This window comes from Pneumocystis murina (assembly GCF_000349005.2).
Source record: "Pneumocystis murina B123 chromosome Unknown supercont1.1, whole genome shotgun sequence".
Taxonomy (NCBI): domain Eukaryota; kingdom Fungi; phylum Ascomycota; class Pneumocystomycetes; order Pneumocystales; family Pneumocystaceae; genus Pneumocystis; species Pneumocystis murina.
This window is the reverse complement of record NW_017802359.1, coordinates 175577-189382: the sequence shown is the minus strand read 5'-3', so window position 1 is coordinate 189382 and position 13806 is coordinate 175577. Positions and strand designations below refer to the sequence as shown.

General features: G+C 25.8%; 7 protein-coding genes across 7 annotated transcripts; 4 read left to right on the top strand and 3 right to left on the bottom strand.

Annotated features, from left to right (window-relative positions):
* Positions 1-193: 193 nt before the first annotated feature.
* Positions 194-2008, top strand: PNEG_00365 (hypothetical protein; the record flags this gene model as incomplete). Its single annotated transcript, XM_007874047.1, has 6 exons — positions 194-610; positions 654-741; positions 789-903; positions 948-1030; positions 1077-1834; positions 1878-2008. 6 exons carry the CDS (start codon positions 194-196, stop codon positions 1992-1994), a joined length of 1578 nt encoding a protein of 525 aa, XP_007872238.1. The 3' UTR covers positions 1995-2008.
* Positions 2009-2534: 526 nt separating this feature from the next.
* On the top strand, positions 2535-6420 carry PNEG_00364 (hypothetical protein; the record flags this gene model as incomplete). The annotated part of the gene is made up of 5 exons (XM_007874046.1): positions 2535-2562; positions 2619-2696; positions 2737-3176; positions 3221-3472; positions 3520-6420. 5 exons carry the CDS (start codon positions 2535-2537, stop codon positions 6418-6420), a joined length of 3699 nt encoding a protein of 1232 aa, XP_007872237.1.
* Positions 6421-6489: 69 nt separating this feature from the next.
* Positions 6490-6845, top strand: PNEG_00363 (hypothetical protein; the record flags this gene model as incomplete). The annotated part of the gene is made up of 2 exons (XM_007874045.1): positions 6490-6629; positions 6677-6845. The coding sequence occupies 2 exons, from the start codon at positions 6490-6492 to the stop codon at positions 6843-6845; spliced, it is 309 nt and encodes a 102-aa protein (XP_007872236.1).
* A 393-nt stretch (positions 6846-7238) lies between these two features.
* On the bottom strand, positions 7239-7877 carry PNEG_00362 (methionine-R-sulfoxide reductase; the record flags this gene model as incomplete). The annotated part of the gene is made up of 6 exons (XM_007874044.1): positions 7239-7286; positions 7333-7364; positions 7406-7420; positions 7472-7577; positions 7624-7770; positions 7818-7877. 6 exons carry the CDS (start codon positions 7875-7877, stop codon positions 7239-7241), a joined length of 408 nt encoding a protein of 135 aa, XP_007872235.1.
* Positions 7878-8102: 225 nt separating this feature from the next.
* PNEG_00361 (hypothetical protein) lies at positions 8103-9436 on the top strand. Its single transcript, XM_007874043.1, has 7 exons — positions 8103-8133; positions 8179-8414; positions 8464-8688; positions 8732-8909; positions 8954-9101; positions 9148-9320; positions 9364-9436. Exons 2-7 carry the CDS (start codon positions 8237-8239, stop codon positions 9419-9421), a joined length of 960 nt encoding a protein of 319 aa, XP_007872234.1. The 5' UTR covers positions 8103-8133; positions 8179-8236; the 3' UTR covers positions 9422-9436.
* A 310-nt stretch (positions 9437-9746) lies between these two features.
* PNEG_00360 (hypothetical protein) lies at positions 9747-12005 on the bottom strand (the record flags this gene model as incomplete). Its single annotated transcript, XM_007874042.1, has 9 exons — positions 9747-9869; positions 9914-10046; positions 10091-10146; positions 10192-10377; positions 10422-10726; positions 10769-10936; positions 10981-11119; positions 11163-11316; positions 11356-12005. 9 exons carry the CDS (start codon positions 12003-12005, stop codon positions 9747-9749), a joined length of 1914 nt encoding a protein of 637 aa, XP_007872233.1.
* A 283-nt stretch (positions 12006-12288) lies between these two features.
* PNEG_00359 (cyclin-dependent kinase 1) lies at positions 12289-13619 on the bottom strand. Its single transcript, XM_007874041.1, has 7 exons — positions 13576-13619; positions 13371-13527; positions 13274-13322; positions 13214-13226; positions 12772-13168; positions 12586-12727; positions 12289-12537 (listed from the first exon to the last, which is right to left on the bottom strand). Exons 1-7 carry the CDS (start codon positions 13610-13612, stop codon positions 12430-12432), a joined length of 903 nt encoding a protein of 300 aa, XP_007872232.1. The 5' UTR covers positions 13613-13619; the 3' UTR covers positions 12289-12429.
* Positions 13620-13806: the final 187 nt, after the last annotated feature.

Below are 13806 nucleotides of genomic sequence, written 5' to 3'. Positions count from 1 at the left end.
TCTTTAAGGATATTCGCGTATAAACTATCAGGTAAAATAAGGCAAGAAGCCTAATAAAATAGAAAAATTAAGGACGTAATCTGATATCTAAAACTTACAATAAAGTTTTTGCTGATTTAATTTTAAATCTTTGTTTTTTTTCCATTTAAATTAGCTAATAAATGATGGAAATAAATACTATTTAAGATATAAAATGGTTGAACATAAAACGAATGAACGACAACCATTAATTGCACGTTCTATGAACCTTCAGTTTCCTTCTATATATCAACAACATCATCAGAATTCAGAGCATGAAATTTCACCTATTTTAAAGAGAGTTCTTATTGAATCGCCTGTACAAAAAGTAGTGGATATTGAAACAGTAAATAGAAAAGCAATAAAACGTACAAAGCATGAATCACCTACGAAATCGAAAACATTGGCTCAAACGCACTTGATATCAACAGAATCATGGAAACGAACATTTTCAATTGAAGAAACAAACGCAAAAGTTCGAGAATGGCAACGGCAATACCGCAAAGCATTTCCAAGCTTCAGATTTTATTTTGATTCAGTTGATCAAAATGTAAAGCATAAAATTACTAAGCAAATCAATAAATTAGGCGGAGTAAGATATAAGCAACATAAAAATACATTTATTAACAGTTTAGACTGTTGAAGCATTTTTCTCAAGAAACATTACGCATGTTATAACAACTAGGCCAATTCCAGACTTTACAAATATTTCTCTTCAGCTAGGTTAGACTTAAATATTAAACAAAATACATTTATTAAAATTTAACCAGCTCAAAAATCATCTTTAAATTCCAATAACACTTTTTCTATGTTTTCTGCATCTCAAAATAGATCTCGGAAGCTTTTTGGACTTTCTGATCTTTTAAAAGATTCATGTATAACAAGGTGCCACATAAAAAAGGTGTTATTCTTTTTTCTTAATTAATTAGCAAACTTAATCAAGAAGAATTGTTGAAAAATGATGTTTTAATCAAGGCGCATGAATATGATATAAAAATATGGTCATTTGATAGTAAATATTGTTGGTTTATAATACAGTAATTCTAATTATTTCATAGAATTTGTAAACAGAATTTTACGTTCACTTCTTGATCCATCTTTAACACCTAACCAACCTAAACTTTCTCATCTTCTTTATGACGAAAAGGTTAATGGGACCAGGGAAAGAGATCGAGCAACACCTCGTGAAGATTATGTTTATTTTAAGGGACCTTATCTTTTTGTTCGTGATATATCAAATATTTATCGTCCTATCATAGTAAAAGAGTGGCCTAAACCACCTAATGGTAAAATTTCGGAAGGAGAATGGCCACAATTTCGGATTACTGAATTGGGTCATTGCCCATTTATCCGAGACAATGCTCGAAAGTCTCATCCTCCTTCATCTTTACAAAAACATAAAGTATTAAAAGAATTACAAAATATTCCTGAGCCATCAAAAGACCTTAAGGAAGTTCTTTATCGCTTAAAAGATGATTCTAGTAAAATTTATAACCAGGTTCAATCCAAACGTTATCAAACTGATACAAATGCATCTGGGATTATACAATCAAATCTTACATCAGCTACACGTTCTCAAACATCTACTAATGCTAGAAGTGGAGGAATGGCAGGATCTATTACAATACCACTAAGTAAATCAGTGGATGATCTTAAAAGAAAAATTTTTATTCAAGTACAACGACGTTCTATTCATGAAAATATGAATGTATTTCAGCAATCTCAAATTGATCCTACAGATAAAAAAAAAATAAAAATAGAAAGTAGACCAGGCTATTGTGAGAATTGCAGGGAAAAATTCGAAAATTTTGATCAGGTATATAACTTATATACTATTATGGCATTACTTATTTTTTAAGCATATAAATTCTCGTCGTCATACTAAATATGCTGCTAACGACCAAAACTTTATTGAATTAGATGAATTGCTTTCTACCTTAAAAAGAAAACAACTACCATGGAATATTCAAACATAATCATAAATTTAATCCTTCCTAAGTACATACTCTTTATTTTCAATTAATAGTTTTGTTACAGCGATTTTTTTAAAATACTTTATTATAAAATTTAATCAATACGTTTATTTCTTGATAATTCAAAAACATTATAACATTCAATTTAAATAACTTTGAATGTATATAACCTAATTTTAAAGATATATTCATTACTATCAACATGCTAATATAATAAAAATTAAAAGGTTTTCTTAATAACTCTTATTTAAACAGTATCAAGAAATCCCTAACATATATATTCATTTTTCTTTATTAGATCTATATTGTATACTCATTTATTATCAATTATTGAACAATCTTACTCATTTTACCCTAACCTAATACCAACAACTGAATTTTACTGACTTAAAAAATTAAATATTTTAAGCAAGAATCAATAGATTTTCAAGACTTTCAAAAGATTTTAGGGAAAAGAAGAATTAACACTTTTTATGTTAGATCTCTTTTATATAAAAATACACTGAAAATTAAGTTTTAAAAAAGCGATTTAAATTAAAGAAAATGTCTATGAATTTATCATTAGAAAAGAGTATATGAACTGGAAAACCACTACAATGTCAAGAAGAGTCTAATATTTATTTTTAGATAAGTTATTTTTACACGATTTACAATCAAACCAAACAAATTCATCATTTGTTCATACACAGAAAAACTACCTGAATGGTAATCAGGATATTTCACTATTATTTACTAATATCTTTAGACAGGAATTTTGATAATTCATCAGAAAAATATATAGATTATGATATGAGTTCAAATTATTCTATTATTGGCTTTAATTCAGAAGAATCCTTTCCAACTCTTAAATCATCTATTGCTTCTGCTACAAAAAAATCTAAGACAGAAAATATAAATATTTCAAAAAGCAATTCAGATGAGAACAAAAAAAAACATATGGCGGTTCCTTTAATTAAAACGACTATTGAAACTATACGACTTGAAGCTAGTCAAAGAATGCCTTTAAAAGAATTTGGTAGCAAATCTAGTGTAGGAGAAATTGCTCGTCAAATTATGGAAGAGACACATACCCATATTGATATCTCAACCGCAAGAAAAACAGGAATAACAACATTTTTAGTCCGTGGAAAGCCAGAAGATGTTCATCATGCTCGTAGAATGTTAATGAAAGAATTAAGTCAAAAGGTAGGAAGGGGTGATATTTCTTTTATTGTTTCTTAGGTTTAAAGGTTACTATAAAATTATTAGTTCCTTTAAATACACTTGGCTTTATAATTGGTAGCAAAGGAAAGGTTTTAAATAATATTATTGAGAAATCTGGAGCTAAAATACAATTTCCAAAACGCAACATTTCAAGAGATCTTCCTTGTAATAATGCAAATGATGAGTATAATGATGAGACAGTAGAAATTATTATTAGTGGGGATGTTGAAGCAGCGGAATCTGCAAAAAAAGAAATAGAAGCGATAGTAGAAGAAAGGGTAACTAATCAGCTTTTCTTATTTTTTTAGTAATTATAATATTTTAGACATCTCATATAACTGTAAAAATTACTTCAATAAATCCAAAATTTTATGGTTTAATATCAAGTACAAACAATTCAAGAATTCAAGAATGGATTCAAGATAAGGATCTAAAAATAGATATACCCTCACCTTATTTGGAATCTGACTCAGAAAAGTTAAAGCCTATTATAATTTCCGGTGAAAAAAATCTAGTTAATAATGTAAAAACTGAGATTGAGGCTATATATTCTGAGCTTGAATCTACAACTGTATCAGCTTCTATTGTTATTTCAAAGCGATTACATAAGTATCTTGATGAAAAATTATTACAAGATATTTTATCTCGACTAAAATGTTCTGTAATAATTCCTCCATATTCCTCACCGTCCGAAAATTTATTGATTTCTGGTATCCCATCATTTATTGGAGAAACCATTCAATGTCTTATGGAAAAAGCTAATTCTATATGTTTGGATATGTTGGATATTACTAAAGCACATCCTTCAGCTTCTGATCATATTGCTCATGCTAGAGATATTACTAGATATTTTTTAAAAAAAAAAGAGATTGTAAGAATAGAAAAAGAATATCAAATACAGATTACATTACCTTCTATGGATACATTATTAAAACAAAATCTGACTTCTATTGTATATGAATTCGCCGGAGAAAATGCAGGAAATGTTAAAAATGCTAAAAAAGAGATTATAATGTTAATTAATTCATATCCTCCATACCGTATTTTAAGACTAAATCTTGATCCATTGCTACATTGTCATATAATTGGTCAGAAAGGAAGAAATCTGCAAAAAATAAGAGAACAATATTTTATAGATATACTTTTTTCAAATGAAGATTCTTTCAATTCCGAAATTGTTCTTATATATGAAGGGAGACCAGGAGAAAAATTACCATCTGCACCTACTATTCAACTGACACTTGAGAAAGTTGCAGAATTACTTAAAAAAACTGCAACAGAAATGGCTGATATTATTTCTCGTGATATTTATATTCCTGATAAATATCACAAATATATATTGGGTCCTAAGGGCTCAACATTAAATTCTATTATAAAAGATTCAAATTCAATAGTTAAAGTTAAATTTTCAACTGCTAAACCTAGAAAGTTTGATAACACTGTTGTTGAAGAAAATATGGTTAATGTAAGAGGTGTATCATTTGGAGTAGAATATGTTATTAAAGAAATTGAAAAAATTGTAGAGAATTTAAAGTTTCAAGATCAGAATTCATATTCACTAACTTTTGATTTTCCACAAAAGTTTTTAAAAGATTTATTTGATAAAGGACATAACAATATTTCAAAGATAAGAGAACTCAATGTTAAAATGACAACTGAAGAGGGGAAAATTACAATCCAAGGAGCTAAAAATAATGTTGAAGAAGCAAAATCACATATTCAGGAATTTATAAAAAAATTAGATGAACAAACAGTACTTCATTTATCAATTCCGGTAAAACATCATGGTAGTCTTATCGGTCAAGGTGGGAAGTTTGTGAAAAGACTTGAAGAAAAATATCAAGTTAAAATAAACTTCCCTCGTGAAAATTTAGAAAATAAAGATGCTGATAATAAGAAATCAGAAGCAAAAGATGAGGTTACAATTCGTGGAGATAAAAATGGTGTAACCTTAGCAAAATTAGAATTATTGGATCTTTTAGATTATGAAAAGGAGCATGGAAATACAGTTACTTTTACAGTTCCCATGTTTACTATTGCTCAAATATTAGGTAAAGCAGGAAATAATATCAATGAATTAAAAAATGAGACTGAAACTCGTATTGAAATTGAAAAATCTACATCCGATGATCCATCTGCTTTGGCAACTATTTTTATTCAAGGCACTAAAGATGGAATCAAAAGAGCTAAAAATTCTATTCTTGATACCGTTAAGACTATCCAAGATCAGGTTACTCGTACTATTTTTGTTAATAGAAAATATCATCGTACTCTTATAGGGCCTGGTGGAAGTACTTTACGTAATATTATAACTGAATGTGGTGCAGTTGGTGATCGTTCTCAACTCGCAAAAATAATTCAGTTTCCAAAGCCAGAAAAAAAGTCAGATGAAATTGTAATTGCTGGTAATAAAGAACTAGTGGATAAAATTATAGAAAAAATTAATTCTATGGTAAAAGAAATTGAAGAAAAAATAACTCTTATTATACCTGTACCATTATCAAAAATGAAAACAATAGTTGGTAAAGAAGGAAACGTACGGAAAGAGCTTGAAAGCAAATATTCTGTAGTGATCAAAATTCCCAAAAAACCAAAAGATAGCACAGAAAAAAATGCGCAAATTAAAGTTATAGGAAAAAAAGAACAAGTAGACAAAGCAGCAAAAGAAATAAATACCTTTATAAAAATAGAAAACAGCTCTGAAATTAATATACCTTTAAAATGCCATCCATATATTTCTGAAAATGGAATATTTGCTCGTCGCATGAAAACTTTATATGGAGTAATATTAGAATATCATGATGACTCGATACCAAAAGAAAAAATTGAAGAAATAGACATTGATGAAAAAGTTTTGGATGAAAATCAAAAATATCCGTGGAGTGTTGTAATGGATTTGGAGGAAGATAAAGAAATTTCATGGACATTAAAGGGGAAAATGGGGAACATAGAACAAGTAAAAGAAATTATAAATGCAGCACTTGAACAAATGAAACATCATACAGCAACTGGCTATCTTAAAGTGCCTCCAAACTATTATGGAATAATAATAGGACAAGGAGGATCAAGAATATCCCAGATAAAAAGTGAATCAGATTGTTGTATTAATATTCCTCGTACAAATAACGGAAACCTTATTACTTTAAGAGGCACTTTAGATGGCCTCGAAAAAGCACGATCAATGATTATTAATACTCTTGATTATATAAATAATAAAGATCTTTAAATGTAAATGACTTGTAAAATAATAGATATTTTAATTGATATTTTTTAATCGATTTCTTTAACATTTTAAATGATAGATTCAAAATCTTCTTACCAAATTTATGAAAACAATAGCCAGGAAATTGCATTTCTTCAGAGGATGAGAACTCTAAAATTTTATAAATTCGTTTCAAGATCTTATAAACCTGTAACTTTTTATCTTTGGAACAAGTAATCTTTAAAATAAAAATATAGAATTAAAATAATATATTTTATAGAGCACACTTAAAAGCATCCTCTTTTTTAGGGACAGATGCACTTGAAACAAAATTTTTGGTTGAAAATTTACAAACAGATTGGGGGATACATAAACAAGCAGTTATTCGCTCTGGTGACATAATTTGGATTAAGTTTCCATTGGAATTATTAGAAGAAGGGGAGATTTAGCTAAACATATATTTCACTTTTTTCGACTAAAAATCATAATTTATACATTTTTAAAACTACTATATAACAAATGATTCTTACAAAATATTAACAACACACTCAATCTTTATAGAAAATGACATAGAAATATCATTTATTCATTAACTAATGAACTCAATTGTTTTTTTTTTGAAAAAGATAAACTCAAATTGAAATTTCTTCCATCATAAAAAAAATATAAAGAAAATATGTCAGATTAATATATATGAATATTATCAAAAACAACAATCATTCAGTATTACAAGCTTCAAGTGAATTGGTATTTATTTAGAAAAAAATATCTATAAAATATGTTTTTTAATATTTTTTTTTTAAAAAAAAGAATTTAATATAAAAAAACTCTATTCAAACTTTCTAATCCTTAATATTCTTGTAAAGTATAGATAAACTATTTACACAATGCTAATTTTATTAGATTCTTTTTCTTTAAATAAAAAGTTAAACTAACTCTTTCATCTGTAGGTACATTAAAACCTTCACCTTTTCTAATTAAAAAAAATTATAGAAATAGTTAAAATAACCTTTAAACACATGACCTCAACAATATCAACTAAAAAAACAATAAAAGATATTTTAAAAATATTTACCTAAATGTCCACCACATTGACTACAAACAATTTCTGTTCGGATTCTTCCACCAGATAAATCAGGTATCCTTTTAACAGAATTCTCTATTGATTGATAAAATGATGGCTATATCCATTATTAATCTAAACCTTTCTCAAAAATTAAAAACTACCCAACCACATCCTGATTTAAATTTCGTTTCTGCTTTATACAAAGGAAATTTACATCCTGCACAGATATAAAACCCATATAAAGGATAATGAGAATCATATTCTCCTGATCCAGGTGGTTCTGTATTTTTTTTACGAAGAATTTTATACTAATATATATGGTTATATTTCTAAATATTTTAAAAATAAAAAAAACCCGATCAGGACAAAGGATTCTTTTCCATTCTTCAGGCGACTTTTTAATAGGAAATGCCATTTTCCTTAACAAAATTCGATTTTTTAATAACTTTTTATAAAAAATAAACTTATCAATCTTTTAAAAATTTCAAATTTAAAAAAATATAAAACATATAAAAAAATCCTATTTTCTTTATCAACTTAAATATATCTTTAAAATAAAAATCCTCTTATTTTTATATTTTAAGTCTTATCTTTTCATCTTATCGAAATAATCAAGAATTTTTTTAAAAAACTTATTATAAAAAATATATGATAAAAGTCAATAAATTAAGGTTAAATAAGATAGTTTGAGAGAGTATTTTACTAATAAAAAACAGTATTTATTATTAATATTAATTAATAAAATAAGAAATGTGATTTTTTTTAATAATAATAATGACATATTCATTTACACGACCATTTGGAGTTGTTAAAGAAGATATGTATTATAAAAAGAGCGCAGCTCACTTTCATTCTAAGAGAAAAAAGAAGTGGAGGAAACTTTTATGGGTTAAACAAGATTATCCGGATAATTGGGTTGATGAATCATTTTTAAAAGAACTGGAGCGTAATGGTTTCATTTATTAGAATAATGAGGTTAAAAAGAAAGCTAAATTAATTAGTAAATGTCAAAGTTTATGATTTTTGGCCTCTTGTTGCAGATAGTATTGTTCTTATGCAGCATCTTTGTAGTATAGCTATATTTATTTGTGCATTTATTTCAATTTATTATCAACGGGTTTCTCCAGGGGTGTTAATAGGAATATCTACAGGCTTTACTATTTGTTGTTATATTCTTTGGGATTTGGGTATAACTAAATTTGATTATAATAGAAATATCCATGATAGTTAAGATTATTGTTTTATTATATTTTTAATAATATTTTTTAGGAAAAGAAATAGCAAAATTCTCTATATTGATTATTCTTATGATTTTTTGTGTTTCTCCTATTTTAGAATCTCTTACAAAATCAACAACATCTGATTCAATATGGGCATTAGCATTTTGTTTATTTTTGGCTAATATTTTTTTCCATGATTATTCTACAGCTGAATGGGCTAATAAGAAGTATAGAGATTAGATATTGTTTTCTTTATATTTTTAATTTTTAGATTTCCTGGATCTTTATCAACTAATGCTGGTGTTATGGCTTCAGTTGTGCTTGCATCACAGTTAACATCATATATTCATGCGTTCTCATTAATAGTTTTTGCAGTAGAATTGTTTGCTTTATTTCCTATGTTTAGACGTTATCTTCGGGTGAACATTATAAAATTATCATAATCTTTTTTAATTATTATTTAAGCAAAACTTTTCTTTTACAATTCAACTTATTTTAACAGCATTTCTCCTTATCATAGCTTCAATATTGATTACTTTAGAAATATGTTTTGCTCTTGCATTATTATTTATTTTCAGTTTTTTCTTTATTTCTTTTGTATGTCCATTATGGTTAATAAGTCTTCAAAAATATAAAAGGTATATATTCATAATTCTATATATCTCTTATTTATATTTTAAGCGAAATACATGGTCCTTGGGATATTGCAAAGCCGAAATTTGGGAATAGCTCTAGATAATGTTCATAAATATTAAAATAAATTTATATAAGATTACAATATTTCTCGTATTAGTAAATTTTCAGATAAATTCCATAAAAATCTAGAACAATATATCTATAAAAATCCTAAATTATATTGAAGATATCTAAAAATCAAAATTATTGAAAAATATTTGGGATATTTTTATATTTTTTATTATAACTCTTGGAGCAATTCTTCTTAAAAAAAGGTAATAACATATTTTCATAAGCATCTTAATAATAAAAATATTGTATAATTAAAATATAATAATAATTTTTTAGTTTTAAAAAATTAGAAATAAAATATATAAAAATAATTTCTATCAATATATACGTTTAGTCACCATAGAATATCTTTCAAGAGTATATAAAGTATGTTTTTGAGTCCCATCTTTAAATTTGTTTTGGACATTATTTAGATATAATCTCGTTTTTTCATCAATTTCCTAGAAATATAATGAACAATATAATAAATATAATTTAATTATACCTGTTGACCAATAGAACTCGATTTTGTTATTTTGAATTCTTTTCCCTCCTCTTTATCTTGTACAACTTTATTGTAATATTTATATGAAAGTTTCATAAGTATTGTGCTTAAAATCAATTTCATAACTATCAAGCTTCTATTTTTAAAAATATGCAAAATTAAATATGATAAACATACCAAAAAAAAAGAATAATCATAATAAAAGTTCCATAAAAAATAGGAATAATTTTATCCTTAATATTGTTAAATATAAAAATAAGTTTAAAAATCAAATTAACCTTAGATAAAAAGAGCTTAATTTTTTCTAATGATGGATCATTTGATAATATTTTTATATCAGTAAAAAGCTTAGAAGAGTAAAAAATCCTGCAAATCTTAAAAGATGCTCGAATCATTAAACATGCTAAAGGCAAGATAGGGAGACCAATTTTCCGAGATATGAAATATGGCTGTCTAATACGTGTCTATATATTTATTAAGTAAAAGTTCAAAATTTAGAAATTCTCACATCTTTTTTTTTATTCATGCAACTAATATAATAATCAGAAAGTACATCTGCAAAACGTGAGTATATTGATGATTGTATATGATTAAATTTTATAATAAACATGTGTTTAAGCCAATCCACAAATATTTCTGAACCCATAACTAATATTACTGGAGTTGTGATCATAAAAAAGACAGAATAAGATGAAAAATGAAAAAATGAACTTGGAAATAATGAAAAAGGAAACCTTGATTCATATATTTCTATCAAATTTCTAAACAATATTATGCTAAGCATCAATGTTAATTGAAATCGTTCTACAATATCTAAAAGAAATAAAATTAGATAAAAAATAAAATATAAAATACCAGCTAATGTCATTTGAAGCATATTCTCATTCTCAAATTTTTTAAATATTGTTCCTTTAATTTCTACAAACTGATTTGATATAAGAAGAGTTAATAAAGCATTTGAATAAGAATTAACAGTAACATTTAAAGTCATAACTTGATAAAATAACATAGTGGTATGCAAAACTAAATAATTAGAATAACACTCCAAAATAATATCGAGACTATACCATTAGCTATCAAAGCAAGGATAAAATATAAACTAAGATTTAAATAATAATGTTTAGTTGAACCTTCTCTATTAGAAACTTTTGAAAAAAAAGATTCTATAACATCTTGTCCAAATGCAGATAAAAGACGATCACCAATCTATATTATGTTATAGACAATAATATATGATATAATTTCATACTTCTAAAACGTTATATATAACATAAAGCTTAATAGTAGCTTGTCCTCGAATATTATGATAAATACGACTAGCATCTAATCTCTGAAGAATAACACATGTTCCTAAGATCAAAAACCCCTCAAGAAAGTCAATTTTTTCACTAGATTTTATATTACTGTATAATTAGATAACAATAAAGTAAAAACAATTATACCTTTCTCTGCAGATCTTATCTCTGTAGATCTTATTTTCCCATACTAAAAGAAAATTATTTTTAAAAATCTTATATAAAACTTTAATAAATCTGAGTGGTGATATTGTAAAAAAATACATAAGAGTATCAAGACAAATGAACCATCCAAATAATAAAACCTTTTCCAATTCCTTAGGAACAAGTAAATAATTAATCATTAATTTTTCTCTTTCTTCTTTTATTTCATCAATTTCACTAATATCAAGTTCCATTAATAAATGATCCCACAAAAAGTTCAGCTGAAAATTCTTCACTAATTTCAAAAAATCTTCATTAAGATAACTGTTGTTCTTTTGAAGATCATCTGATATATTTTTTTTAGAAAAACGTTCATTAAATTTGATTAAATGTCGCGATTTTGGAGATACTGAAGAATTACAAGCGTAACAATTCTGACTATACCCTCTTTCTCTTTGATATCTTTCAAAAGAACCAGAAACACTCTTTTTTTCTGAATCATTATTTATTTGTTTTTCAAATGATTCGTTATCATCCAATATTTCTTCATAACTTTTACATTTCCTGCATTTTAAAGACATATTGGAATATTTAGAGCCGGATACTCCTGTTAAATTCCTTATATTCATCTTTTTTTCTAAAATATTTGACATTTCTAAGTAACAATTATGTTACTATATATTTTTTTTAAATTTAAATATTAAATATTAAATTGACTTTATAATTTAATGTAATCCTTTTCCTTAAATTTTTCTAAAAATAAAGCTGTTAAATAGTTTATCAAAAAATTATATGTTTTATAAGCAGTTTGTTTATATTCGGAAAATATTAAGTTATAAAAAGGTTTAAAGAAATGTTTAATTTAATAAATATTACATGAATTTAAATTATGAATAAATTGAATGAATTTTATAGCCAATATAGTTATACAGTATTTGCGAAAATCATTTTACAAAGATATCTACTTATCTACTGTTTATAATAAATAATTTTTAAAGCCAAAGATTTATTAGGTTAAAAAGAAAAATTTTAGTTTATATAAATACCCATAAATTATATAATAACCAATTATAAAAACTATAGCACCACATTAGATCTATCGAGGTTAATGAAATCATCAAAATATGGATGATCGAGAGCTTTTTTTGCACTAATACGTTCAGCAGGATAATATCTAAGACATTTCTAAATAATAATTATTTTTTTAAATAATTTATATTGTAAATTAAAAACCTGTAATAAATCTATTCCATCACCATCAAGTTCTGTAATTAATTCTCCAAGATTTTTCGGCGACCATTTAGGAAAAGTTGCTTTAAAATCCGGATAGGATGTAATACCAGGCCAAGAATTTTCATCAGGTGTTCCTAATATTCTAAAAAATAAATAAATTATAAACTTAATAGCAAGAAACTTTACCTAAATATTCTAAATATTTCATCAATTTCAGAATCACCCGGAAATAATGGTTTTTTTGTAGCCATTTCAGCAAAAATACATCCAATACTCCAAATATCAAGAGCTGTTGCATATTGTCGACCACCTAAAAGAACTTCCGGAGCACGATACCAAAGTGTAACAACTTCATGAGTATAGCCACGTAAAGGAACACCAAATGCTCGAGCAAGTCCAAAGTCAGCAAGTTTAAGATTTCCTTCTCGATCAATAAGAAGATTTTGTGGCTTTAAGTCACGATGAAGAATGCGATGAGAATGACAATATTTAACCCCTGATACAAGTTGAGACATAAATTTTTTAATCATTTCTGCTCCAAGCATCATATCTTTTGGAATACTATTCATATATTTTTTTAAATCTAAAAAAATATATGAATATATATATATATTATTCTAAAGATTACCAAGATCAAGAAACTAATACAACAAATCAGCAATGTTACTCAAAAAAATAAGAAACTTACTTCAAAAACAAGATATAAACGTGATTCCTGATGAATAATATTCAAAAGCCTAATTAATCCATAAAAACAAATTAAAAAAAATACAAAAAAATTATACCTTACAACATTATCATTGTGCATTTCTTTTAAAAGTGATATTTCACGAATTGCTGTACTAGGGACTCCTTCATCTTCTGCTTCTAATCGGATTTTTTTAAGAGCTACAATTGTACCACTTTCAAGATCTTTTGCCTTATAAACAACACCATAAGTTCCTTAAATATAAATAAACTTATAATTCTCTAAAATATAGGATTTTATACCTTCTCCAATCTTTTCTAACCTCTGATATTGCTCCATAGTTTACGCCATTATTTTCAAAATATGTTGTTATTATGCGAATGTCACGTGATATTTCAAGGTAAGAGAATAAGGTATTAAATAGAAAAGATATATTTTTATTTAGAAATCATATATTTTATCTAAGATAATAAGAATACAAGGATTTTTATAAAAAAACAAATATTTTTTATAATAAAAAGTGTAGAGTTATT

Excerpts from the sequence above, each read along its gene's own strand:
- PNEG_00361 (XM_007874043.1), top strand. The coding sequence starts at position 8,237 with ATGACATATTCATTTACACGACCATTTGGAGTTGTTAAAGAAGATATG. Across the intron at positions 8,415-8,463 it reads AAAAGAACTGGAGCGTAATG|TAAATGTCAAAGTTTATGAT; the intron begins GTTTCATTTATT and ends TAAATTAATTAG. Across the intron at positions 9,102-9,147 it reads TGTTTAGACGTTATCTTCGG|CAAAACTTTTCTTTTACAAT; the intron begins GTGAACATTATA and ends TTATTATTTAAG.
- PNEG_00359 (XM_007874041.1), bottom strand. The coding sequence starts at position 13,612 with ATGGAGCAATATCAGAGGTTAGAAAAGATTGGAGAAG. Across the intron at positions 13,528-13,575 it reads GTTAGAAAAGATTGGAGAAG|GAACTTATGGTGTTGTTTAT; the intron begins GTATAAAATCCT and ends TTTATATTTAAG. Across the intron at positions 13,323-13,370 it reads CACAATGATAATGTTGTAAG|GCTTTTGAATATTATTCATC; the intron begins GTATAATTTTTT and ends TGGATTAATTAG.